General features: G+C 36.7%; 1 protein-coding gene across 2 annotated transcripts in view; it reads right to left on the bottom strand.

Annotated features, from left to right (window-relative positions):
* TTC29 (tetratricopeptide repeat domain 29) overlaps nucleotides 1–27,990 on the bottom strand; it is a 237,582-nt gene that overhangs the window by 138,388 nt on the left and 71,204 nt on the right. For both annotated transcript variants that reach the window (XM_032246444.1, XM_032246443.1), the window contains exons 6-7: nucleotides 26,527–26,739; nucleotides 19,989–20,074 (exon numbers count right to left, since the gene is read on the bottom strand). In XM_032246444.1, the coding sequence (XP_032102335.1) occupies nucleotides 19,989–20,074; nucleotides 26,527–26,739 (299 nt within the window). The remainder of the gene's footprint in view (nucleotides 1–19,988; nucleotides 20,075–26,526; nucleotides 26,740–27,990) is intronic.

Raw genomic sequence — 27,990 nt, 5'->3', positions numbered from 1 at the left:
ATATCTGTTTTGCTCCACTGTGCCCCTGGCTCCTAGTCTTACATTAACATCGAATATTGCTGAATGACTATTGTAGGCCCCTTGTGAGGTACTAGTAGTACCTGTAGAAACATTAACATGGCTATAATGAACCATTGTATGTATTGACTTTTGCACTCTACCACACTCAATAAAAGAAAAAAAAATGACACTATGGTAAATGAAAAGTGTATGAAAAATTTCAGTTAACAGCCAGTCCTGGAGAGATGTAGTATCAGCAAATGATCTTCATAGAAGAAGACTTACATGAAACTTGAAATTGACACAAGAACGCCCTATCTAAACGTGTGTTTGGTTTTTTTGATCACATTCTCAAACAAATAAAAGTTTACCCCATTACAAGCCCAGGGGGTCATTATGCTGTGTGCAGACAGGTGGGTCAGAGACCAAACCATGTTGCAATAGCCCTGGTATTTTGAATAATTCTTCTTATCTGTGGAGGAAATATAAAACTTTTTTTTCTTCCATTTACTCTAGAATAATAAGAGACAAATACGGTTTCTATCCTTATAAGTACCAAAATGAGGCAGAGAGGCAAGCTGTGAAAAGTCACTAGCATGGTGACAAGTCCCTCAGCTTCTCCCCAGTGGCCACTAAACCTTCTTCCTTTTGGCCACCTTGAACAAAATGGTTTCTGGCTCTGCAGAAAAGAATCAGGGAGTGTTTTACATTTGTGAATGACTATCTAGAAGGTTTTAATTAACACTAATCCTGCGAAAATTTCTCTATTTCTGCATGAACCGATTACCATGAGGAAATTTGTCTCTCCCCTGGCAGCCAAGCCATCATCGATTCATTATCACTCTTACTAGATTCCTTTCTCATTTAAGGAAGGATTCAATAGAATTTCGTTTTGGTTTCCCTTTCTCAGAAATCCATGAAAGCCTTGAAAAACATGTTGAGCATATTCTGTCTGGACAATTTGATATCCTTTCCACCTCAGGCCATTATTCTGGTAAACTTGGTAAACCCTAATTTAGATCCACGATGTATTGCTTCCATACCAGGCTGTGTGACATGTTCCTCTAAAATAAAACATGGTAGGAAAGTCTTCCACTGAATGCTTTCACATAGAAGAAGCTTCGTCTGTTACCCTTTCACGGTAATAGAAGAGACAAGAAAACAATTTATGAGTCATTTCCATTCTGACAGAAGCGACAATGACTGGAAATGCGATGCCTGCCAAGAGATTTTATCAAGTAGGTTATAACAACTAGTAATAAGTGTAAATAATAAATGGCTGGGATCTTAGGGGAAGCAGTGGCAATAGGAAATGATTTCTGGTACTTCTGATGGGGATCTGCTACTCCTGGAATTCCCTGGCTTCCCAGTAGAGTTTTGGCCTGACAATAAACAACAGTTTAGTACTTTATCTAATCCCAGCCAGGAGGTGAGTTCAACAGCAAGCTTTTGCAGATGTTCACATTCAATAATCTATCCATAATTGATGAAACAGGGAGGTCAGATGTAATGGCTGCTACTATTCCAGCAACAAATAAATGGTTATTGACAAAACAAGCCGGTGTGGCGCAGAGCACTGAGCAGTGGCAGGCAGGAGCCCGCACTGAGGCAGAGGCAGGGAGGACTATGCGGCTCTTCTTCTTGAGAATTCCTCAGCGAGCCATGTGCAGAAGGGCCACACTGACACAGGAGCAGATGGAGGTGACTTGCAAGGGAGAAGGGAGGCTGCTGAAGTACAAAAAAAATACGAAGACATGCCAAGGTGGAGAAAATGCTGAGTGAGCCATGGACAAGGCTGGGGACCAGGGTAAGTACAAATGCATCAAAAGTTCAGAAGTGCCTTTGAATGCTTGCACTGTGATCCAGATGTCTGAGTTGCTTTTATCATGCAGCGTGTTTTCACTCACATACGTGCTGTCAGACTGTGCAGCCTGGATAACTCCAACACCGAAGTGGATGCATGGGATGCTCTGGTGCCCAAATCCTCCCACTGAGGGACCTTCACTGGTATTGCATTTAACAGTGTGGACTTGGATACCTTTCCTCCTCCTATGCATATTTTTAAAAATCTATGAAAATCACTTATATAACTTTAAGAACATTTTCAGATAAGCCAAAGATACAAAATTGCAAAGCTAGAAAATTTCTCAACACTGGAACTAACCCGAAATAGATGCTGCTTAGAATCAAACCTACTGGAAAGGAATGTGAGTGGAAGGCAAAGTTTTCTTTAATAACAGAAAACAAGCATTGTACTTTCTTCACCTCAACCTATGCAAAGAGTATAATAAAGCATTAATCGAGTTTACTTTTATTAACTGAATAAAATTCAAGATATACATCTACAAATAAGCCACTGAAATCCTGTACTTCCATTACAACGCTAAGAAATAATGTTTCTACACGGTTTACTGTGTAATATTATAAGATGAAGAATGGTAGGATAAAACGGTAGTTATTATTGCTATAGGTAGTCATAAAGAGGCTTGGGACAGAGAAGTTTTAAATATTAATATTCATAAAATCACTTAAATCAATTTAACACTCTTTAGTGGTTTATTTAGATGTGTGATTTATTTTATTCTTTGCAACCAATGCCTTTGATCAGCTCTGAAATAACATACGAGCTGAAGATAAAACGGCGAAACAAACTGCTGCTAGCATTCTTATAGTAAGCTTTAGGTTTTATAGCACACACTAGAAAATTACTGCAATATGTGGTGCTTTTGAATTACTTATCAATACGTAGACATGGGCAATTACAGAGCCCAGAAGAAGAGTAGAGAGCATTGCCAGCTGCCCTGCTTTCTTAGCCTTGCCATCCTCCCAGCTGGTTCCGCCTATTTGGGAGGAGCTTAGATCTGTCCCGGTCCCCAGGAGTGCTCCTGTTCTTGGTCTGGCAGTGTGGAAACTTGGCATAGCATCAGTTTGCCATGGATCGTATCATGTTTTTAACCTTTGTTAAAGTGACTGGGCTTTTGTTCTGTCCCTTGAGACCAAGCATGCATCCCATAGTGCATCCCAGCCTGGGGAGCTACATCCCAGTCTTGTTCTTCTTGCTTGCATCTCTTTCTTGGTGTCTAGCCTGGTCTCTACTCACTGAGAATCTGGAGACCTACCCTGATGCCTTCAGTATGCCTGAGTCAGCAGTCCCACTCTTGAGCCCCAGTCCCTGTGGCTTGGTGCTTGTCACTTGCCAATGGCAGTCGCTACCATTTATAAAGCAAAACTACATGTGTGGGGTATTTTATATTCAAGGTACATTCAATCTTCATAGAACCTTGAAATATATATTAATATTCCCATTGTATATCTGAGAGAGGTGGAGTGCCTTGCTGTGGAGTACACAGTGAATTGGTGAAGAAGAGAGGATTTGGACTAGGTTTATTGGACTTCAAAACCCATGATCTTCAGCACTGTGATATGCCTGCAGCTGGATAACTCTGAGCTTGATTGTGCTGACCTTGAACTTCACCTACAGCTCACTGCCTTCTGCCCCAGTTGCCAGAAGCTATCCTCCACTCACGTACAGGGACATTGATTGCAGCTCAGTGTCTATTTCTAGGTGTCAACCTCATGCTTGCCTGGTCACAGCTTTGCCTATTAGCAGCTGCTGTTTTTTCATCATGTAGCTTAATGATTAGAGGTAATAATAGCCAATACTAACTTAGTATTTTTAGGTCATTCCTTGGCCTAAAATGAACCCCTTTTCACTTACAGAAAAAAAAAAAAAGCTGTGCTTGAAATGGCCTCCAAGGTCAGCTATGGTCCTACCCTTATCTCTACTCATCTCCCCTACTGCTTTTCTCCAGCCTCACTGGTTCTGAACCCCCAGGCACATTGCCACCTTAAGGTTTTTTGCCGTGGCCATTACCACTGCCTGGGTGTGCTTTTCTCAAGTATCTGCATGGCCCACTCTGTCACAGGCTTTCAGTCTTTCCTCAAAAGTCAGCCTCTCAATGCAGCCTTCTCTGATCACCCATTTACAATTCCCTCTACCCTACCGCTTGCCTTGGAACTCCTGACTCATTATTTTGTTGCACTTTTTTCCACGATGTTTCTCATTGTCTAACCTACTGTATAATTCACTTGTCTATTATGTTTTATCTTCATTGTTAGTTTTCCCCAATGGGATGGAAGCTCCACAAGGACAAAGATGTCTGTCTGTATTGTTATTGATGTACCCAAAGTGCCTAAAACAAGGCTTGGCAATAGGGGCTCCAAAACTAGGTTCTTAAGACTACACGTGTGAGCTAATTTAATCTTCTTAACACCCCATGAGTTGGCATTGTTATTATTCTTGTCTCTTTAAAGGTGAGGAGACAAAAGCACATAGAGATGAAGCCACTGGGCAAGGTCATACAACTGGTAAGTGGTCAAGAAAGGAGTGACACTGGAGCCATCTGACTTCAGAGCCAGCATGCTTATCCAGCCCTCTCTTCCACCACATGGACAAGATGCTGCCTGACAATGCCACCATGCGGGCTGGGTTCCAGCTTCTGGATCTTTTTGGTACAACCTGTCCTACTGTGGGTCGACCAAGATTACAAAAATGGTGTCTTCCAACAATGTCCATAATGGAACTAAACAAAGTTTAATGACTTATCCAAAGCCAAGAGCTTGGTGACAAAAATCACAACCAGAATCCAGGATGCCTGACTCCCAATTTGGTGGTCTTTCTGGTATTTTCAAAATCTATTGTGAAGATCATAATGATTACCTGGCTAGTACTTTCCCCTTCCCATGTAACATATTACAAAAAACAATTAAGAAGTAATTTTGGCTTTGAAACCATGTGACAAATATTAATGTTTATTTACACAATATTTTCGATGGAAAATGTTTGTTTTTTAATATCTATGATATAAAAATATAAAATGTAGATAATAAACAATCATTCTGCTGTAAGCTAATATAAGCTCATAGGGAAAATGAATATGTTTAATTAAATTTAGGAAAAATGTATAGTTAAAGCATCTGGATTACAATGATAAGGACCAATAAACATAACGTTTTTTACTATTCCATTGGAATTTTCATCAATGTGCTATATTAATAAATACCATTTTCATTTTACAAAGCTGCAGGTGCTAAGAGATTTGTCTGTGATCTGTTAAGCCAGTTGTGGCAGCATGAAGAGCATAATCTTGCACTAACCCAGCAAATCATACTTCGACTATTCTGTAATATTCACTAACATTTATTGAGGAAGAACCATATGTCAGACATAGGTCTAAGTGCTTTCTATATGTTAACCCATTTAATCCTCACAACCACATTATAAGTTAGACACCAGAGTAATCTTCACGCTGCAGGTGAAGAAACTGAAGCACAAGATTGGCTAAATAACTCACTCAAGGCTTCAGGATTAGAAGTGGCAGGACCAAGATTTGGAGTCAAGCACTGTGATTCCAAGGGGCCAACCTCCTAACCACTAGATCATAATCATATTGTGATAATGTTTGAGATGACAGCAGAGAAAATTAAGATTGATGAAAATGATCCTGTCCCCCTCCTCTTCTTTCATTTTATCCAAAATTACAAGCATCTCCCCTACCAGATCTTTCAAATGAAAATCTAGCAATCAGCACTTTCCACATGCTCTTTCCCTTGCATTTACTGAGCTGCTGGTAGATAGCAAATTTGCATCTGGAGCAAGAGGAGACAGAGAATTGTAGGTATAATATGTAGATTACCCTGCTTTTAGAAAAGAATAATACTACTTTTTCTGTTTACAAGTGCCTTAACTGTAGAGCTAGACATATTTCATTGTCAGAAAAACATCCAGAGAAAACAAGGCAAATTCAGCTGAGAAGTTACATCATAACAAAGGAAGAATCCATGGTATCCCATTATCTGTAGTAATGGAGGGGAAGAGAGAAATAACAATAAGAAATGGGAAGTAAGAATTCCTGACATCTTTTTCTCTGGAGAAGCTACAAAGCAGTGAGACATTCCTAGCCAGATGCCACTTGCATCTTCTACTTCCGTGCCTTGTTGTGCTTTTCCCCAAACTGTGCTGATTCCCAACTGGTCCAGAAGCAGAGGAGTGATTTCTTTTTTAGGTTTCAAATGTTATTCAATAATAATTTCCACTGGACAAGAATAACAAAATGTCATTGATGCCAATAAATAGTTCATTAAGTAGAACCGATGAGAGTGTTATTCAACATTTATATGGAAGTCTTGTGATGAGGCTCAACAATTGAGTTTAAAATCATCTTACTGACAACTCCTCTGCCAATTGCAACAGCATCAGTAATTAGAGGCGTAGGCTCCTGTCTGGCTCTCATCGCTAGCTTTGTGACCACTGGCTGGTTATTTAATGGATATCTCAGCCTTCTTTTCAAACAGTTTCTCCCCCAGTATCCCTACTCAGAAGTCTCACTCCTGCAGTGTTCCTACTCCAGCCTGACTGGTTGCATTCTTCTGCCTTCCCAGGCCTTCACTCTTGCTGCTCCCTCTCCAATGAGGGAGCAACAGCTTCCCTGTTGCTTCTCGAGCTCTTGGTCCCCATTATAAGAATGGCACTGGTATATGTCTGTGGACAATGCAGTCTTGCACTATAGGAACAGTCTACCTGAGCAAAAAGAAATTACCCAGACCTATTATTCAACACTGTCCACCAAAGTGAAGTTTAAAACATTATCAATGTAATTATTATCATTTTTATTCATAGGGACTTTGGACAAAATCACTCAGGATTCCAAAATCTATACAGATATGTTTTTTCTCCCTATTTTATTGTTTTTGCTTTATAATTTATATGACTATTTTTCACTTTATGAATTTATTTTTAAATTCTTTTATTACTTGTTAAGCATTTAATAATTTTCTTTAACATTTTGGGTTGAGATGAACTGTTGAAATGACTAACCTGCTATGATCAATCCTACACTAAAGATTTTTTACCATGAACAACCTATATAAAACCTATTAAAAACATTAATTAAAACCTTTAAATTTTAATGGAATGGAAAGAAATAATAGTTTACTCTTAGTTTTTTCTTTTATTTTTTATTACAAAGTCAATATGTGTTAATTGTAGAAAATGTTGAGAATACAGATCCCAATCTCCACCCAAAATAGGAAAATTAAAGTCATTCATTATTCCAACTTCTACAGATAACCACCAAAAACAGTTGAGTGGTTCTAGCATTCTCATATATTATTTATGCACTACATGTATATACATGTATTTATATATAAGTAGGGTCATAATGTATACTGTTTTATAACCTGATTTTTTTGTTTGACATATCAGTAATACTTTTATTATTATAAAATGTTTATTCATTCTGTAATTTTTGTTGGCTGCATTGTATTTCAGCACAGGATACCCAATAATGCTTTCATCAATTTGATATTACTTCACAATTACTTTTTTCTGAATTTTTCACCATTCCAAACAGCATTTATAGCATTGTATACAGAGGTTATAGCTAAATCTCTATATATTAATGATGCTATGGACAATATTAGAGCTTGATATTTGCATCCATTACCAATTATTTCCCTTAGATAAATTCCAAAATGAGCAACTCTTGAGTCAAAAGATGTGCCAAATTTAAACCTTAAAACAAAGCTATCATTTACCAAATGCTTGCTAAGTGCCAAGCACATTACATCTTTATCTAACTGCTGCAGCAATTTTCTCATTCCTATTTTACAGATAGAGAAAAGGAAGCTTACAAGCCGAGCGACTCGCACGCTGTCAGTGCCCCTCTCATCATCTCTGCAGCCAACGGCTGTTCAGGCCAGCACCTGGGATCTTCTGTTTGACGGCTGGGCTCATGCTAAACTGTAATTCCAGGGACTTTTAGTGTCCCTGGAAGTAACTCTTAACCAACTAGTGGATAAATACACCACCTCCCTCATCTCTCCCCTGGGATAACTGATTTGTTTCTACACTGTTTCTTAGAACGTCCCAGAAGGACTGATCCATTGGCCCACAGTGGTAACTGGCTTGGCAATACATCTTTTTTTTTCCCCCCCATTTATTTATTTTATTGCATTTTAGGTTTTGGGGTGCATGTGAAGAACATGCAAGATTGTTGCATAGGTACACACGTGGCAGTGTGATTTGCTGCCTTCCTCCCCATCACCTACATCTGGCATCTCTCCCCTTGCTATCTCTCCCCAGCTCCCCACCCCTCACCGTCCCTCCCCTATTTCCCCCCAACTGACCCCAGTGTGTAGTGCTTCCCTCCCTGTGTCCATGTGTTCTCATTGTTCAACACCCGCCTATGAGTGAGAACATGCGGTGTTTGATCTTCTGCTCTTCTGTCAGTTTGCTGAGAATGATGGTTTCCAGGTTCATCCATGTCCCTATAAAGTATCCAAACTCATCGTTTTTGATGGCTGCATAATATTCCATGGTGTATATGTGCCACATTTTCCCTATCCAGTCTATCGTCGATGGGCATTTTGGTTGGTTCCAGGTCTTTGCTATTGTAAACCGTGCAGCAATGAACATTCGTGTGCACGAATGTTCCTTATAGTAGAATGATTTGTAATCCTTTGGATATATACCCAGTAATGGGATTGCTGGGTCAAATGGAATTTCTATTTCTAGGTCCTTGAGGAATCGCCACACTGTCTTCCACAATGGTTGAACTAACTTACACTCCCACCAACAGTGCAAAAGTGTTCCTATTTCTCCACATCCTCTCCAGCATCTGTTGTCTCCAGATTTTTTAATGATCGCCATTCTAACTGGCATGAGATGGTATCTCAATGTAGTTTTGATTTGCATTTCTCTGATGACCAGTGATGATAAGCATTTTTTCATCTTTTGTTGGCTTCCTTCTTTTGCCTGACTCCCTTGCTGATAGAATCCCTCCCAAATAAGCCACATGTACTCAATTTCATGTCTTAAAGTCAGCTTCTGGGAAAACCCAAACCAAGTCATCGAGGTAGTGAGTTCAGCAGTACAAAAGCATTCACCTATTACTGCCCATGCTTTTATAAAAACTCAAAGAATTTCTTGTAAGCTTTTAGAAAATGTCAAAAAATGTGTATCTGAGCAAGAACTATGTGACACATTCAGGCTGCAATCAAAATATTTGTGACTAAGTTATTTCACGTGATTTATTTATTTTGCAACTCTAGCACATATCAAATTAGCCACATTCTCTAGAGCAGGGCACACTTTTATCATTGGCCTGTGTGTGTCCCCTCAATTGTTTTTCATAAATCTTTCTCCTTCATCCTCCCTCCTCACTCTTACTCCCTTTCCCCTCCATTGGCCCTCTCTAATGTGTCCCTAAAGAGTTTCTCTGGCACAGATATTCCCAGGAGTGGGCTGGTGTGCCACAGGGGAATCACATACAGATTCACTCACATCATCACTCTTGGAATGGCTACACCAGCTTACCCTCCTAACTGCAGTTTTTGTAATCTCACATCCTTGCCAAACTTCGACACTATTTGGCTTTCTAACTTTCTAATTTTTTGCCTCAAAGTCATGCTTTTGTGCAAAACAATATTAAACTCCTTCCTTGAAATGCTCACAAGAGAAAGCTGTGACACATGTCTATATAGTCAGCCCTTGATCATTTAGGAGCCAAATGTCATTTTGTGGATTAGTTGATATATTTATCTTCTTTCTCTTTCTCCATTATTGGCCATCATCTTCATCATTACAAACAATCAATAAGGGGCCGGGCGAGGTGGCTCATGCCTGTAATCCCAGCAGCACTTTGGGAGGCCAAGGCAGGTGAATCACTGGAGGTCAGGAGTTTGAGACCAGCCTGGCCAATATGGTAAAACCCGTCTCTATTAAAAATACAAAAATCAGCAGGGCATGGTGGTGCACACCTGTAATCCCAGCTATTCCAGAGGCTGAGGCAGGAGAATAGCTTGAACCCAGGAGGTGGAGGTTGCAGTGAACTGAGACTGCACCACTGCACTCCAGCCTCATTGACAGAGTGAGACACCATCTTAAACAAACAAAAACAATAAATAAGGGTCAACAGAGGACAGTCATGGGGAAAAATGGAGATTTAATCTTAAATTCATTTTATTGGTTATTAATGAAACGTGTTGATTAAGGGAGAAAGTTGAAATTACTGGGTAAAATAGTTTTTTACAAGTATATGGATTGAATATTTATTAGGAGTATGGTATTAATGCTATTTTTAAATCCTAGTGTATGTTATTTTCATTGTGCACCAATTATACTGTATAATCTCTAAAGTCAATGTTGCTGTTAATGAAGATGAAGTAATTGCTTACACTAAAGACACCTTTGAGAATGTTTTGGATATGTTTTAAGATGTTTGATTACATTTTTTCTTTCTGAAGTTCCCCCTTTCATGTCTTAGAGGAATTACACTTAATTTGGCTAAATTTATAATGATGAAGTATCATCCACACACTTATTCTTGTTTAACACATATAATCCTATAATCATCTCTGTGTTCTTCCAGGTGTAATGCCTTAATGCCTCTTCTTCTTTTGCGGCATCTAGATCAATGAGTGTTGATAACAGCTGTGCCATTGCCTCTAGGTCTGTCATACAATTAGTCTTGTGATGAACTATGCAGGTTGCTTTATTGCTCCAGCGACCATTTTCATATGCTAGGCCTTGAACTTTAAGGAGTATACATACATTATGTTCCATATGTCACTATTCAGTATAGTTAATTAGAGTACTCAATTTTCAGATTCTTAAACCTTATCCTCTTAGGATGAACTAAATAAAAAATTTTATCTTTTCCTTCATTTTCTCTCACAATGAATATCAGAAATTTTTGTACTGTTTCTTAAAATGTGAATACCTAGAAACAAAAACTTCAGCTTTGTAAAGAGCTACTGTAGTGGTACTTTTTTATTTAAATGAATAAGTAAAATGATCATGAAGTTTTGGCCCAAGTGGTATTCTAGATCTCAAGGGAAACTAAAACCAGCTTTCACATTAAAAAAAAAAAATCAATAAATTTTATTACTAGAAAATTAGTATTTATATTAATTTAGGCCACAAACTGTCTATCCTGACATAAAACCTTTCTTTATTTATAGGAAAGTTTGTAAATTGTAAATGGTTACCTTACAGATTCCTGTTTCAAAAAAATAAATATTTTAACTTTTTAGCTTTCTGATTTTCTACAATGCTTTTGTCATTTAAATGACAAATATTGTAATTTATATAACAAATACTATAATCATTTAAACAAAGAAAAAAATGCATATTTTTCTAAGCTGTAACATTGTAAAAAAGTTTAGAGACATTTTGAAAAATTAAATTAAAAATGATTTAAAGAGAAATTCCCTATTGATGAGGAAATGAAAAAAAATTCAATTTACTGAGATTCTATTCTGTCACCTTCACTACAGAAAGTATGATAAATTATTATCATAAAGTTACCTATTTCAATGTTTCAGAAAGGATGCAACTTTAAATATGAAGATAACAATAACAAAATTATTTGTAAAACATTTAAAGTTTTCATAATTCCCAAATTATTATAACATATTTTTGTAAACTACCTAAAATGCTATTCTCTAAGTAATGCTATTTCCAAGTAACTATTCAAAATAAGATTATATATGGAATATATGTTTATACTATGCCTTAAGTTATTGCACAATTCTGAATGACATTTTCTATATAGTTTGTAAATAAACATATATTTTTAAATCAGAAAATATTATTCCTCTTTAATGTTGTTTAAAAAATGCTTTCTTTTACTTATCAGATACTGAATATTTTGAACATTACTTAGCAAGACGTATGAAATGAAAATGAGGTCAGCGCTGTTTGTGTACTGGTGGAAGTGTGAGCATGTGTGTTGGGGGTGATGCTAAATAGAAAGATGTCTGAGCCGCAACAATTGGGGAAAATGGGATCTGTAACAGCTGCTCCTTTTAGATTCCCCAAGAAGGAGACTGCCTGAGGTGGGCCACAGGACAAAAGGATAAAGCAGATGAAAACTCTGATGTAAAGCAGGAAAATGACTGCCGAGACCGCTGAGCCTACACCTGAATCATCTCAAGCCGAGTGGCGAGCCCTCTTTAGCATGCCTCAGAAGCTGGGGATGAGCTACACACGACCAGGAGGCAAAGTGGCTGCAAGCAGGCTTGTCTGCATGTTATGTATAATGATAACCAGCCATCCTCTGGGAGAAGGGGCCATGATTTCCTCTCTGGCAGCATCTGAGCTCCCCTCGGATACCCAGACCATTAAACCAAGGACAGAAGGGTACATTTTAGGTAAGGATTTCTAACTGGCGAGTAAAGACAACTTCTGTTTAATGGGCAATGAGTAGCTCTGCTGTTTAAAGAAAGAAAGAATTTTTAAAGAATGTCATATTTTTAACTCGAAAAGTTATTAATAAATTAATAATAAAACGTTTGTTTCATAAAATGTTGGCTTATCTTCTTTCCATTATATAAAAATATGTGTCAATATAAAGACAAACTTAGGTACTATGTGAGTTACATATGATAAATAGTAAATTACAATTAAGAATAAAGTAAGAAAGTAGAGACTTCGAATCCATACTCAACAAATGCAACCTACTACAGTACATTGCTATCATTATCCAGTGCTAATTACATCAATCTGTAGTGATAATGATATCTTACCTTTGAGAACTCTTTACAATTTAAAGTGTGAACATACATTTTAAAATTTTGGTCTTCACAAAGACACAGTGAAGCTGCCATTAGGATTGTTATTTTACAAAGGAAACTGAGCCTCCAAGAAGTTAAGTGACTAATCTAAGGTCACACAGCCAGTGCACAGCAGACAGGACTAAAATCCATGTCTTCCAGCTCCAAGTCTCACGTGCTCTTTCTGTACCACAGTTACTTCTGATATGAACATTGTACATCAAAACTTACTGCCATTTCACATATTTGGTCACTTATAATTAGAATGCCATTGCTATGTATGACTTGACCTATATCACATTAAAATGCTCATTATCATATAATACATGCACATAAACTTCTCCTTCAGATACCTTTATGCAGACTTTATGGACACGTTTAACATTGTTCCTATGCTAACCAGTGGTTTGAGAATATCGTAGGTCTAGAGCAGAAGCCAGACACTGTGACTTCATAGACGTATGATCATCTAGCACTTTGAAAAAAAATTATTTTATGTATATTGATGGTAACATAATAGTTTTAGTTATCTGTGTGTTAGGCCCCATGCCACAAACTTTAGACACATTTTCTTATTTAATTCTCACAAAGCTGTGCTGAGTTAGAGGGTAGGATTATCCTCATCTTACAGAAGAGGAAAATAATTTTCAGAAAGGTTAGATTGGTTAGTTGTTCAATATCACATGGTGAGGTGGTAGCAGATCTGGGATTCCATCCTTGAATAGTTTGATTTTAAAGCCCATCATTGAATGATGTTGCCCTCTCTCACTTCAAAGAGCTGGTAAATGTACTCTCTAAAAAGCATTCCGAGAGTGCCTTATCTGAGAAATGCTAGCATTTACTGCCTTTACTTCATGGAAATGTCAAATGATCAAAGATTTGGTGGCAGATGTGAGCATCTATATCCACTGCAGGAAATTTTAATATCATGATGTCATATTAAACTGGCCCCAACAGTCATCTACATGCAGCCAAGAGATGTTAGGGAAGAGTATGAAGAAGCCATTGCTCTTGTAGACAAACTGATTCAGACTACAGATAGAATAAATGTGATGTCCATCAGAAAGACTCATCCTTTTCTTTAAAATAACTTTAAGGTTGGCATATGGCTGGTCCAATTTTGTACAAAGCCTTAGATGTGATTCTTTGTAAAATATTTTTCTCTTTCAAATCTTAGGACTTTGCAAGATACCTCCTAAAATTTGGAATTTACCCTACTTGGAACATTTACAGGTCTAAATTGATGATGGCCAAAGGGAATTACGATTTCTCTCTCCAGCACATGGCATATGCAGGTAGCATTTTCCTCATTAAATGTCAGGGTCTCCATGACCTCTTGCACAGATTTATTAGTGTAACTATTTTTTCTCTTCACCAAATATCCTTTCCTTACTGGTTGGTTTTTCAGCCCTAAATAAATCTACTATTTGTTTTTAGTTTAGCTGTATGCTGTCATTTAGTAAAGAACCCTTGATCAGCAAGGAAATGAGTCACCAAAGTTTCATTCATATGCTTGTAGCACATTCTTCTATTACATGTATTAATACTTTACTAATATATTAAAGCCTTTCAATTAAGATACAGTAGCAAAATTTCAAAATTCCTTCTATTTCAGATCAATAGAACTATTCATCAGGAATATTTACTTGTGTTTACACAGTTTCTTTGAAAAAATTATGTAAAAAATCTTTATAGATGAATAACATTATTGGGAGAAAGAAAATTGTGAGAGGTAGAAGTTGGATCCAGAGGCAAAATACTGAGAATTTGAAAATATTCCAATTCATCAATTTCAAATACAAGTGAGAGAATAAAATGGTGTAAAGAATTAGTGACAATGATGAAAGATAGACTGAATATTAAAAGAGAAGGAAAATGCTAAATCTAACATGACAAAGCTGTTTCTGAGCCTTCTTACCCCTCTTCACAGCTATACTATGACAGGAACATCACTAGGGCTTTAAAGCAGGTGAAGACAATGTTGGTAACACTGTGCAAGGTGGGAAAGTAGAATACAAGAGGATCAAGAAAGAAAACTTTAAAAAACATATGTTGAATATTTACTTTGTGATTACATAACTGGTTAGATCTCCAATCAATCAGGGAATCAATCCTTACCTATTTATTTCTATTTTGTGTTATTTTAAATATATACACACACACACACACATATATATATGTAAAAATATATTCACTAAATAAGGAGTGCTCTGTCCTGCTATAGATTTCTAAAAGAAATACTGTAAGCTAGAAAGAGTGCCATCACAGAAGACCCTCCGGATAGGAAGATAATAGATCACTTACGTAACATGTTTACTTTCTTTTTTTTTTTTTTTTTTTTTTTGAGACGGAGTTTCACTCATGTTACCCAGGCTGGAGTGCAATGGCGCGATCTCGGCTCACCGCAACCTCCGCCTCCTGGGTTCAGGCAATTCTCCTGCCTCAGCCTCCTGAGCAGCTGGGACTACAGGCACGCACCACCATGCCCAGCTAATTTTTTGTATTTTTAGTAGAGACGGGGTTTCACCATGTTGACCAGGATTGTCTCGATCTCTTGACCTCGTGATCCACCCGCCTCGGCCTCCCAAAGTGCTGGGATTACAGGCTTGAGCCACCGCGCCCGGCCAACATGTTTACTTTCACCAGGTCCAGAAACAAAAAATTAAAAGGAGATTCAATTGAAAATTTGAAGAATGTCCTTTTATCTCAAAGGAAGCAGAAAAAGTGGCTAAGATAGGACACTAAGTAGAGTGAAAAGACATTGCCTCAAATCTGAAGTCAAAACAAAGCTCTATTCAAACAGTATGCTTGGCTTCTGCAAGTCTACAGTTCTAGGTGGGCTATGTCCAAGAAGTCAACAATATTCTTCCATAAATATTCTGCCAAAATGTAGGCTCTGAAGAAAGCCCCAGGCTTTTCCCAACTGCAAAGGCTACTCGATGACTGTAGTGAGCCTGAGGGCTGGAATATAGCTCTGACTAGTTTCCCAAAGCCTCTATTCTGGCTGGAGAATTAAATGACAAGAATTAACTAAACCTAATTCCAATCCAGGTACATGTCTGGGGAATAGGGGTAGAGTTCCTAGTGGAAATATCTGCATAGAGCAGTCTCATTCCAGCCCAAACCCCAGGATTTTGCAGTTTGCAAAAATGTGCAGTTTGCATGTCTATTTCTTTTGGAAATACCTGGTATGAAATCATCTATTCTATGTGCCTCTTGCCTTCCCAGATACTCCTGCTTAAGCTCTTTTGTGCCTCCCTCCTTCATCCAGTTTGGCTCTAGGCCTTTTTCTTTCAACACTGTTAACTCTCTCTAGGAAATCTCATCCACTCCACAGCTTCAATTTGCTGAAAACACACAAATTTATAGAATGTATTATGTTCTCCAGAGAAACAGAAGCAATAAGATAGATGCAAAATCTCTTCTAATCGCCTATGTAGCCATTTCTTAGGCCTAATGGAACAAACTGAGATGAAATAAATGCCTGAAAATAACAGAAATGCATTCATTCATAGTTTCTCATAGTCTCTCATATATTGTTACTTATTATAAGGTACTGGCTGCTATGATTATGGAGGCTGAGAAATCCCACTATCTGCTGTCCGTAAACTGGATACCCAGGAAAGCTGGTGGTGCAGTTTGAAGGCCTGCCAACTGGAGAGCCAGTGATGTAGATTCAGACTGGGTCTGAAGACCTAAGAATCACCAGTGCTAACAGTGGAAGATCAATGTCTCTGCTCCAATACTCTGGACAAGTAAATTTGCCCTTCCTCTGCCTTTTTGTTCTACTGAAGCCCTCAATGGATTAAATGGTGCCCATCCACATAGGAGAAGGCTGTCTGCTTTACTCAACCCACCGATTCAAATGGTAATCTTCTTCAGAAACACCCTCACAGACAGACCCAGTAATGTTTATCCAGCTATCTATGTGGGTATCCCATGACCCAGCCAAGCTGACACATAAAATTAACGTTCACATATAATATCTCCAATCTAGACTTCCTTTTAATTTCGAGACCCTCATATTTAACTGTCTACTTGAACTCTCCTTGAATACCTTTAAAACTCCTCCATTTCTACATATCCCAGACTGAACTCCCCATTTCCCTGCAAGCCTTTCACATTCCCTACCTTTGTAAACAACACCAGTCTCCATCCAGTTTCACAGCCAGGAACTCAGGGCCCATCTTCACACCTCTGTATCCCTCACCTCCTATACTTAACCTGTTACCAAGTCCTTTATAACTTTTGAATCTGTCTTGTTCCCTCCACCATCACTATAACAGCTCAAGTCAAGAGACTTAGATGAGTGAAAAAATAATAAAAATGAATAATTATCAAAGGTTTATTATAAACCAGGCAGACATTCTTTTAAAGCTTTACATAAATCATCTCTTATAATCACCCTATGTATTATTTCTCTAGGGCTGACATAAAAATTACTACAAGCTAAATGACTTAAAATAGTAGAAATGTATTTTCTCCTAACTCTGAAGGCTAGAAGTCTGAAATCAAGGTGTCAGCAGGGCTGTGATCTTTTTGAAGGCTCTAGGAGAGGAACCTTCCTTGCCTCTTCTATCTCCTTGTGGTTCCAGGGATTCCTTAACTTGTGACTGTATCACTACACTCTCTGCCCTTGTCTTCATCTGGTCTTTTCCTCTGCATGTGTGGCTTCCTGTCTTCTGTTTCAAATCTTCTGCCTTTTTCTTATAAGGATGTTTGTCTTCATATTTAGAGTCCACCTATATAATCCAGATGATCACTTCATCTCAGGGTCTTTAACTTAGTTACATCTGCATTCACAGCTTCCAGGGATTAGGAAGTAGGTTTTTTTTAGGGGAGCAACATTTAACCCGTTACCCTTTATGAAGTAAGAATAGTTATTAGTCCCATTGGATAGATGGGGCAACTGAGACTTAAAGAGTGTAAGGGACTTGCCCAATATCACACAGTTAATAGGCTGTAGGGACTTGAGATTCACATATACTTTCAGAGGAACAATTTCAATATTCTTCTGAAAGGAGTAACAGTTTCAAGTTAAGTAATTCCTCCCTTGGATGTCAATTATTCCTTCCTCAATCTGTTCATTACGCTATTATTCTATACCACTAGGTATAGGATACACCAGCGTTTCCACCTATAGGAATCTACTTTATGGATAAATTTGTCACATCTGATGAAATTGTTCACTGCCACATCCTTTACAATAAAAGTTATTAGAAACATTCTTAATGCCCAGCAGTAGAAGATGGTTGAATCCATTATGGCACAACCACACAATGGTATATCATGTAGCCCTAGTAAGATAAGGCTTGTCAAAAATTAACACAGAAACAGAAAATCAAATACTTCATGTTCTCATTTATAAGAGGGATCTAAGCCTTGGGTACTCATGGACGTAAAGATGGGAACAATAGACGACCAGACGGAGGAGAGCAATGGTACTATGCTCACTACCTGGGTGACAGGATCAATCATACCCCAAACCTCAGCATCACAAAATATACTCAGATAACAAGCCTGCACATGTACCCCTGAATCTAAAAGTTTAAATTATAAATTAATAATAATAAATAAAATGAAACTTGTTTGTAGTTAATAATGGTATATTATATACTTGAAATTTACTGAGACTAGATCTTACGTGTCCTCACATACATACAAAAGAGGTTAATAGGGGAGGTGATGGACAGGACAATTAGTTTGACTGGGGAAATAATTTCTCAACATATACATATATCAGAACATCAAATCTTACATCTTAAATATATGCAATGTTTATCTGCCAATCATACCTCAATAAGGCTGGAAAAATTAAAAAATACAATTAGGCCTATATGCACTAGTATGGAAGAAATTAACTCAAGGTGCAGAACAGTGCATATAAAATGCGAGAAGTTTCTAAACAACACAAAGGAAACATATATATGCACTTTATATATATTTGAATATATAGAATATTCCTGGAAAGATGAGACAGAAATGTGTAACTGTCTTTGAGGAAAGAATTGTGAGACTGAGTAGAGGGAAGGAAAGAAGATTTAGTTTTCATTGTGAATTTTATTGTATTGTTTGAATTTATTTTGTGCTTGCATTACTTGAGAGAGAAAGAATACCCATGTGCTAGTTTTCACTGAATTTTCCAACTTGACCTCCAGCTGAGTCTCATCTTTCACCTAAGTCCTTGCTTCCCAGCTCACTGAGTATGTCCATGTTGAGTGTGTATACATGTGTGCACGCGCATATATCTAGTGTTCTATCATTCTGGATTCTCACGTTTTCTACATGTGTAAATCCTGCCTCTCAAAAACTTTTTTGGCGCAGCCTCCCTGGTTTTCAGTGTTGGAACCAACCACTCTTCCTCCACACTTAAAAAGCGGCTGTTCAACCTACTTTGAATTATGGTTGGTTATGCTTGCCAGTTGGTTACCCTCATTAAATTGACTCCTAAAGGGAAGTGTGCTTCTGGTTGGTCTCTATGCTCCCCAAGGTATCAGAAACAAAGCATTGCTGAATTCTTATCATTAACTGAAAAATATTAAGCATAAGAGCCATCTAGAAAAACTGAAGTTTTCTATGATGCCCAACTGTAAGAGGGCTAAAGGAAAATACCCCAAATACAGGAATTCTTAGCAAAAAATATCTAAAGGAACAAAGAAGATCCCCAAAGCTAAAAATTAATCCAATACTGTGCATCAAATTGGATTATTACAAGAGATGTAGGTGAAATACTTTACATTCTTGGTAGAGGTAAGAGAAGAAAAAAAAATGACGAGTTATAATTCAGGAAAAATAGCTCTTGACATTTTCATTTGTTTGCTTGTTTTTAGCCAAACAAAACCTAGTTGCAAAATAGACAAACAGTGATTTGATCATAAAGCAGGCTCCTTTTCAGACCGGGACTAACACCCACCTCTGCCTCTGTTGCCTCTCCCTGCAAGCACTAACCATTATCAATGCAACCCTCTCTGTTGCTTAATAACCACATTTTTGTGTGTGCAAAATTTCCCAAATCATATTATAAAATGACTGTCATTTATTTTTTGTTATTTACTTTTTACTATCATTTAAACCTATTTCCTCTTGTCCTTGTTGTTAAGGAGTATAAAGGGCCATATTACTCCATTTATTTAACTTTCACATATCCCAAAGCACTTCATAGTAATTCAGTGGTATATACCACTGAACCTTCTATAAACAGTAAAACCAGTTTTTAAAATGCTTCTAGCATATTGCTATTCTGCTCTAATCTCAGGAAATAGGCACACCTATGTCAGGCCTAACTCATTTCTGTTGGCCTTGTAATAACATATGGGAAAATAAATATACTAAAATAAAAATTAAAAGTGGCAACAATTAAAAGTTTAACTTACTGTTAATGCTATGTCATATTCTTCAGCAGCTAAGTGTGCTAAGCCCAAGTAGTAACAGGCTTCCCCTTCCATCTTTTTGTCACTTCCTGAAGTGAAAATGTAAAAAAAAAAATTACTAGGCATTAAAGAAATTGACTTATTACAATAAATAGAATCCTTGCTTTTCAAGACAGTAGAAAACTATTTTCAAAAGTATGCAGTTTTATTAATAATCTCCAAAACCTAGCTGTATACTGGGAAAAAAAGGACTGATGTAGATACAATTTACCTAGATCACAGATATTAGAGTAAGATGCATTAGCAGTATAATTTTGAGAGGTTTCCCTTTATAAACACAGGCCAATATTATCATTTTGACATTCATGTATAATTTTACACCAGTCCATCATGTAAAGGCCTACAGTCATCTGGCATAGCTGCTACTATATGCATAAAACAACTGATAATGTGTAACAACCTTAAATGGTACACAAACATTCATACTCAATCACATGGACTGACATTCAGCTAAGTTTCTAACTGCAGATAATTCACAAATTAATGAATTTTTATTTTGATTATGTTCTGTTTAAGAGCTATTGATTAAAGTGTAGGTGAGAGTAACAGAGCTTAGTTTCCTGGTACAAAATTCCATGTGTATTCTGAAATCCAAACACTTTACTAATCACTGGTAATGCTTTTCATCTTTTTTTTTTTTTGCAAGAAAGTTAGTCTTTTTAATTCCTGTGATATCTTACTTATTTCAGGAATTAACCACTTTTTTTCCAAGAGAAAAATGTGTAAAGTTATAATGTGGTTCCACGTGATATACCTCATGCCATCGGGCAAATATATAACTTGTTTATATTTAATATATTAAATGTATCATTGGCTTCTAATGTGACTAACTCCTGGCTAATGCAAATGCTGAGTGATCTAACCTTTATTTTTGGTCTTTGGAAAGTAAGTGATATGATTTTGACGTTTGTCCTCTCCAAATCTCATGTAGAAATGTTGATTTAAAATGGCATCTCTCTTGCTCCTTCCCTCGCCATATAACATGCCTGCTCCCCTTTGCCTTCTGCGGTGATTGGAAGCTTCCTGAAACCCCCACCAGGAGGAGATGCTGGCACCATGCTTCCTGTACAGTCCGTGGAGCTTTAAGTAAAAAATTAACCCCTTTTCTTCACAAAAATTACCCACCCTCAGATATTCCTTGGTAGCAATGCAAAATAGACTAATATAGTAAGTATCCTTAGATTTCTGAGCTCCACATTCCAACCATGAGGGATGTTAGCAGGAACAACATTTCATAATGCATTCATTCTCACCACTCACCAAATAACCACTGAAGCAGCTGCTCTTTGACGACTTCAAGAAAATAGGATGGCAAATGCCAGTGACAGTACTTTTTTCTTCTATAGCTAGTTTGCTGATTGCAGAGAATTATATCTTCAAGATCTCACTTTAGCTGAGTTGATGTTGCCAGTGATCCAGTAGGGGGAACTTTAACTCTTATAATTCAGCTGGGCCCTAACTTTTTCTCTGCTATAGGTTTACGGGTTCTGGGGCTAAAGGTGGGACTAGTGAAGGCAAAGACAGAATAGAAGAAAGAGGCTATGACAGGAAGCTACTTATTAGAGAGTTAAAAGCTGGCTGTATGTGGTATATATTTTCTGTGTCAAGTGGTAGAACTGTGTTAAAGCACTAGCAACTGGCTGGGTTGATATAGCACCATCATCTGAATCTCATTTTATGTGAGTGGAAGCTCAACAAAGAGGATAAAAGAAAGAAGACATCTATTGCTACTGATAGATTTTGAGGCAGCTAATCGAAACAGTTTAGAAACACCAAATATTAGTTTTTAAATAGTATTTAAGCACGAGAACTTTTCTCGTTCACTAATACAGACAAAGTTAAGATAAAGTGAAAGCAATCACATAACAGAAAAAAAATGTCAGTAAGAATGGGATTAACAACAACCAGAAAGAAAAGGTTAGATGTAAAATCTTGGCACTACTAAAATCGAATGACATGTTAAAACTTATATTTTAAGGAACAGAGACATAAAGAGAGAGAAAATAAATAATAAAGAATAACCATGTGGTAAGGTGTATGCTGACAAGTGTTCTGGGGGAAAATAGAGCAGGGTAAGGGGAATTGAGAGTGCCAAGCAGGGGTCCAGAGGACAAAGCAGGTTTCAATATTAACTATGGTTGTCAGAGTAGACACCATTGAAAAGGTGGTATTCACACTAAGGTGAAATTTAAAATGCATAATAGAAATAAATTTGGGAAACTTGCATCCATGTGGAAATTAAAAACACTCCTAAATAAACAATAGGTCAAAGAAGAACACAAGAAAAGCCAGAAAATACTCTGAGATGGATGAAAACGAAAGCACAACAAACCAAAATTTATGGGACAAAACTAAAGACGTGCATAGAGGGAGGGACATTTATAGATATAAATGTCTATATTTAAAAACAAGAAAGGTCTTTCTACCTTATAAAAGTAGAAAAAGAGGATACGACTCCCCTCAATTCAAACAGAGGGAAGGAAAGAGGAAAGACTAGAGTGGAAATGAATAAAATAGAAAATAGAAAAACCATAGTGAAAAACAACAAAACAAAACAAAAAATGATTATCTGAAAAAGTCAACAAAATTAACAAAGGTTTAGTTTGACCAAAGAAGAAAAAGAAGTATTCCTTAAATTATTAAAATCAAGAATGAAAAAAGGAAAATAACTACAGACCTTACAGAAATAAAAAAAGATTATAAGAGAATTTTGTGGACAATTATATACTAGTGAGTTAGATAAACTAAATGAAACAGATAAATTCATAGAAAGACACAAACTACTGAAATTGACTGAAGAAGAAATCAAAACTCTGAACAAATTCGTAACAAGCAAAGTAACTGAATTATTAATTTCAAAACTTCCCATGAAGAAAAGGCCAGCCAGGCTCAGATGACCTCACTCGTGAATTTTTAAAAAATATTTTAAGAATTAACACCAATCGTTTATAAATGTTTTAAAAAATTAAGAGAAAACACCACCCAAATTGTTCTATAAGGCCAGTATTATTTTGACATCAAACTAGATAAAGACATTACAAGAAAAGTATAAACTAATGTCTCCTATGAACATAGACAGAAAAATCCTTAACAAAATTACTCACAAAGAAAAATTCAGTAGCATATAAGAAGAATTATACACCACGATCAAGTGGAATTTAGCCCAGTGATGCAAGTTTTGGTTCAACATATGCTAATCAATCCATATAACATACCACATTCATATGATAAAAGACAAAGACACATGACCATCTCCATAGATGTATGAAAAAAGCATTTGGCAACATCCAACCCCCTTTCATGTTAAAAACCCTCAACAAACTTGGAATAGAAGGGAACTTTTTCAACATAGTAAAGGGCATCTACAAAAAAATCCTAGTATATATCATAATTCTGTTTAAAACTGTTGTGCTAGAGGTTCTAGTCACATAAATTAGGCAAGAGAAAGATAAGGCACACAGATAGAAAGGAAGCAGCAAAACTATATTTGCAGATAACATAATCTTGTGTATCCAGAATGCTAAAGAATCCGTAACAAACTATCAAAGCTAATAAATGAATTGAACAAGGCTGCAAACTATAAAATCAATATAGAAGTCAGTTTTATTTTTACTTATAGGTAAGGAACAATTTGAAAATGAAATTAAGAAACAACTCCATTTACAATAGCATCAAAAGCATAAAATATTAAAAATAAATTTAACAAAAGAAGGCAGGACATGTACACTAACTATAAAATGTCACTGAAAGAAATTAAAGAATATTTAAATAAATGGACAGATATCCCATTGAATATGGATTGAAAAACATAGTGTTAAGATGGCAATGTTCCCCAAATTGATTGACAGATTCAGTGCAATTCCTACCAAAATTCCAGCTTCCCTTTTTGTAGAAATTGACAGGCTGATCCTAAAATGTATGTGGAAATGCAAGTGATGAGAACAGCCAAAGCAAACTTGACAAAGAACAACACTACAAGACATATTTCCCCATTTCAAAACTTACTACAAAACTAGAGTAATAAAATCTATATATTACTGTAGTTGTAGGTTAGACAAGAAAGATCAAGACAATAGCATTGAGAATCCAGAAAACAACTTTCACACATATGATCAAATGATTTTATATAAGATGTCATGACAATTTATTGAGAAAAGAATAATGTTTTCAGCAAGTAGTACGAGTGCAAGTGGATATCCACTTTCAAAATATGAAGTTGTACCCTCCTCACACCACATATGCATGCATGTGAGTGCACACACACACACTTCAAAATAGATCATGAGCTTAAAATAGTTAAAACTATAAAACTCTTAAAGCATAGAAGTAAATCACTGTGACATTGGATTGGTAAGCCTTCTTAGTTAAAACATCAAAAGCAAGAATAGCAAAAGAAAAACTAGACAAATTGAGCTTTATCAAAATTAAAAGCTTGTGCTTCAATGAATACCATCAGAAAGGGAAAATAAACCCACAGGAGAAAATATTTTCAAATCATATGTCTGATGAAAGGCTTGTATATAAAATATATACAGAATTTTAAACACTTAATAATAAAAAAAAATAATTAAAACAGGGCAAAGAATCTGAATAAAAATTTCTGCAGAGAAGATATACAAATGGCCAAGAAGCACATGAAAAAATGCTCAATGTTACCGGCCAACAGGGAAATGCAAATCAAATCCACAGTGAGATGCCATATTACACCGACTAGGATGAGTATAATGAAGAAGATGAAAGTAACGAGTACTGGTGAGGAAGTGGCTAAACTGAAACCCTCGCATATTACTAGTGGAAATATCAAATGGTGAAGTCACTTTGGAAAACTGACAGTTCCTCAATAAATTGAACACAGTTATCATACAACCCAGCAATGCCACTCCTAGGCATATAATTAAGACCTTTGAAAAGTTGTATACAAATGTTCATTCTAGCATTATTCATAATGGGCAAAAGGTGGAAACAATTCATATGTCCATCAACTGATGACTGAATAAAGAAAATGTGGTACAACCATGCAATGGAATGTGTTTGGCCCTATATGGTAGATGAACTTGAAAACCTGTTAAGTAAAAGATGTTGGCTGATGCTACACTTGTGCCTTACACCAATGTACCCTGGCAAAAGAGTTGGTCAACAGTGGGTGTCGTACCCCTTAAATACTATGTAAACCAACTTTTTGGTAAGTGAGAGATGCTTTTTGAAAGAAGACCACTTGACAGGCTCTGGCCATTGGAAGAGACCCAGGAACTTTCTCTCTTTGTGAACTACCTTAAAACTTAGCAAATGTGAACCTAAAATAAAATATCTCTTCCCAATCAATGCATTCCTTTTCATTGAAATTCCATGTAACTTTCCATGTGACTAAAGTTTGCTGCTGAAATTGATCTAAGAGCTAACTATGTGTTTACCCCTTTGGGGGAAGATACTAGACAACCATTTATTCAAAAGCAGTTCATTTAATGAGATACATCTTTCAGGGGATGATTTTCTATGAGTAGGTTGACTAATATTATTAAAAGAAGTTACGGAGAGACTAAGATGTTTATTTTTACTCTTTAGAAAATTAAAATCACACCCAGAAAATCAGTCCAGCTCACTCTAAATAAGCCATCTATTATTTAATAAACCAATCAATTAAATATATCCATGAGCTAATAAACTTTAGTTCAGGGGCATAACTTCTATCTTTTTCCTCCTTCATGAAAGGGCTACTCCATTAATAAATTACTATATGGTAACAAAATATCCTTGCATTTCACAAATTAAAAGCTTATAAGAATATGCTCCAATTTTTTTCTTTATCTTTTATACATACACAAATGATACAGACTATTAAAGATATGAGCAGCTCTCATAGAACCATTTTTACTGCTTTAAGTGTGTGTATGCATCACCTGGGGATCTTGCTAACCTGAGGATCCTGCCACAGTAGGTCTGGAGTGGGACCTGAGACCCTGGCTGTTATAACATGCTTCTTGGCCATGCTGATGCTTATGGTCCAAAGGCCACATTTTGAGAGGTAAGGGTCTAAAATACATTTCAGTCCTATTTTCCTGTTACTAATAACTAGATGTGTATCCTATTTTCCCTATTACCTGGCAATGGGGAATTTCAAACAATGAAAGGTCTCTAAGACTGCAAGGAATATGCAACCACATACACACATGCACATGCACACACACACACTTAACTTTGGCAGATAATCTTACCTTCTCACTTTAGATTCCTTGTTTTACAACACTACCCCCAGTGAATTGTAATTTTGGAGATAAAGCTTTCAAGAAATTAATGGATTTCTTGTTGTCAGCACTAAGGCACCTCTGTTTTACAGTGAAATTTGAAAGTAAATTGATGGCATTTGTCTTTGCATTTCATAGGAAATAATCACCCTAACACTTGACGATTTTTACTTCACTCTTGGGAGAACCAGTGTTTACCCATTAAAGAAAGCAACGTGAGAGAGTTCTTTTCCACCCACCTTCTTTGGCTATTTCAGAAGCTTTTATTAGAATTTTGATGGCCTGTTTGTATTCTTTATTTTCCAACATTTTGTCTGAGAGTAATCTGTAAGTCCTCAGGAGACTCTCACAGGCCAACAAGTTGAGAAAGCAGCCTGTCTCATCCTTCCATATCCGTCCCTGAGTCAATTGATGGAATGCTTCATAATGCTCAGCAGCTTCCAGAAGCTGACCTGAAGAATAAAAGCCATTCATAAATATAAACCACAGGTCAGAACATATTTTCAGAAATTTTGCATACATTTTAGCTTTACTATTAAGTGGAGAAACACTATGGAGAATGATTTCTAAGGCTGAAGATGAATTAAACTAGGAAAGGAGCTATCTCTAATTGGACCTCAGTTTCAGCATGAATTCTGGCTAGTAGAAATGTACCGGGATTGCATATGTTTAGAGGGTGTGTAAAGGGCCAGCAATAATTATTAATAGCAACCATATTTGCTAATATTTATTTAACATTTTGCATGTCATGTACTCTGCTGTATGCTTTATATTCATTTCTCATTTAATGCTCAGAACAATCCAATGGAGTGGGACTGTTCTGATTTCATATTATGGAATAGAAAGCCAAAGCTTGGTAAGGTTAAGAATTTTGCACAAGATGGAAAGTCTAGGGCTGTAATATCCAGGAAATCTGACTTCAGAGCTGATACTCTCAACCAATATCCTCTACTGGTTTCCCAATAGATGGCGATTTCATCATTTTTTTTTTTCTTTCTGAGGCAGGGTCTCACTCTGTTATTAATGCTGGAGAGCAGTGGTGCAATCACAGCTTACTGAAGCCTTGAACTCCTCCTGAGCTGAAGGGATCCTCCCACCTCAACCTCCCAATTTCATCATTCTTAAGAATGAATGTATCTGTTACAAACTCCAAATTCAAATACTATGTATGGCTCCTTAAACAGCTTCTGAAAGTTTAACTGAACTTTCCAACAAAATTTTTGCGTATGCTGTTTAGTTTTGGATAATTAGAATGTAACTAATTGCGTTTCTGGATTTTATCCTGTAATAAAATCCAACATATATCTTCTCCAAGCTAACACTCTAAATTAGCTTTAAGTAATTTCTTTCCTTAAACTATGAGCAAACATATTTCTAAAAGAGTAGTTTGCAGCTCCATACAGCGGATTGTGTTTTACTTGTTAATTGCCTCATGGGAATGCTAACAATATCCTAAAATGTAAACACTCTTTTATGGCACTGGAGTTACATAATGGGAATTGATGAGAAGAACACTTACATCTAGGCACTCCAACCATAGTGGTTAAGAGTGAGTGTGGTCTCCAGGCAGACACCCTGTTCCTATCCCAGCTTTCCCAGTTTTTGTTTAGCCTCAGGTTAATTACAGCCCTCTCTGTGCCTTACTTTATTCTTCTTCAAGATAGGATTACTGTGTAACTATTTGAGCTACTCTTGTGAGAAAT

This window comes from Sapajus apella, unplaced genomic scaffold (assembly GCF_009761245.1).
Source record: "Sapajus apella isolate SASKATOON/1434 unplaced genomic scaffold, GSC_monkey_1.0 scaffold61, whole genome shotgun sequence".
Taxonomy (NCBI): Eukaryota; Metazoa; Chordata; class Mammalia; order Primates; family Cebidae; genus Sapajus; species Sapajus apella.
The sequence above is the reverse complement of the archived record's forward strand: the minus strand, read 5'-3'. Positions and strand labels throughout refer to the sequence as shown.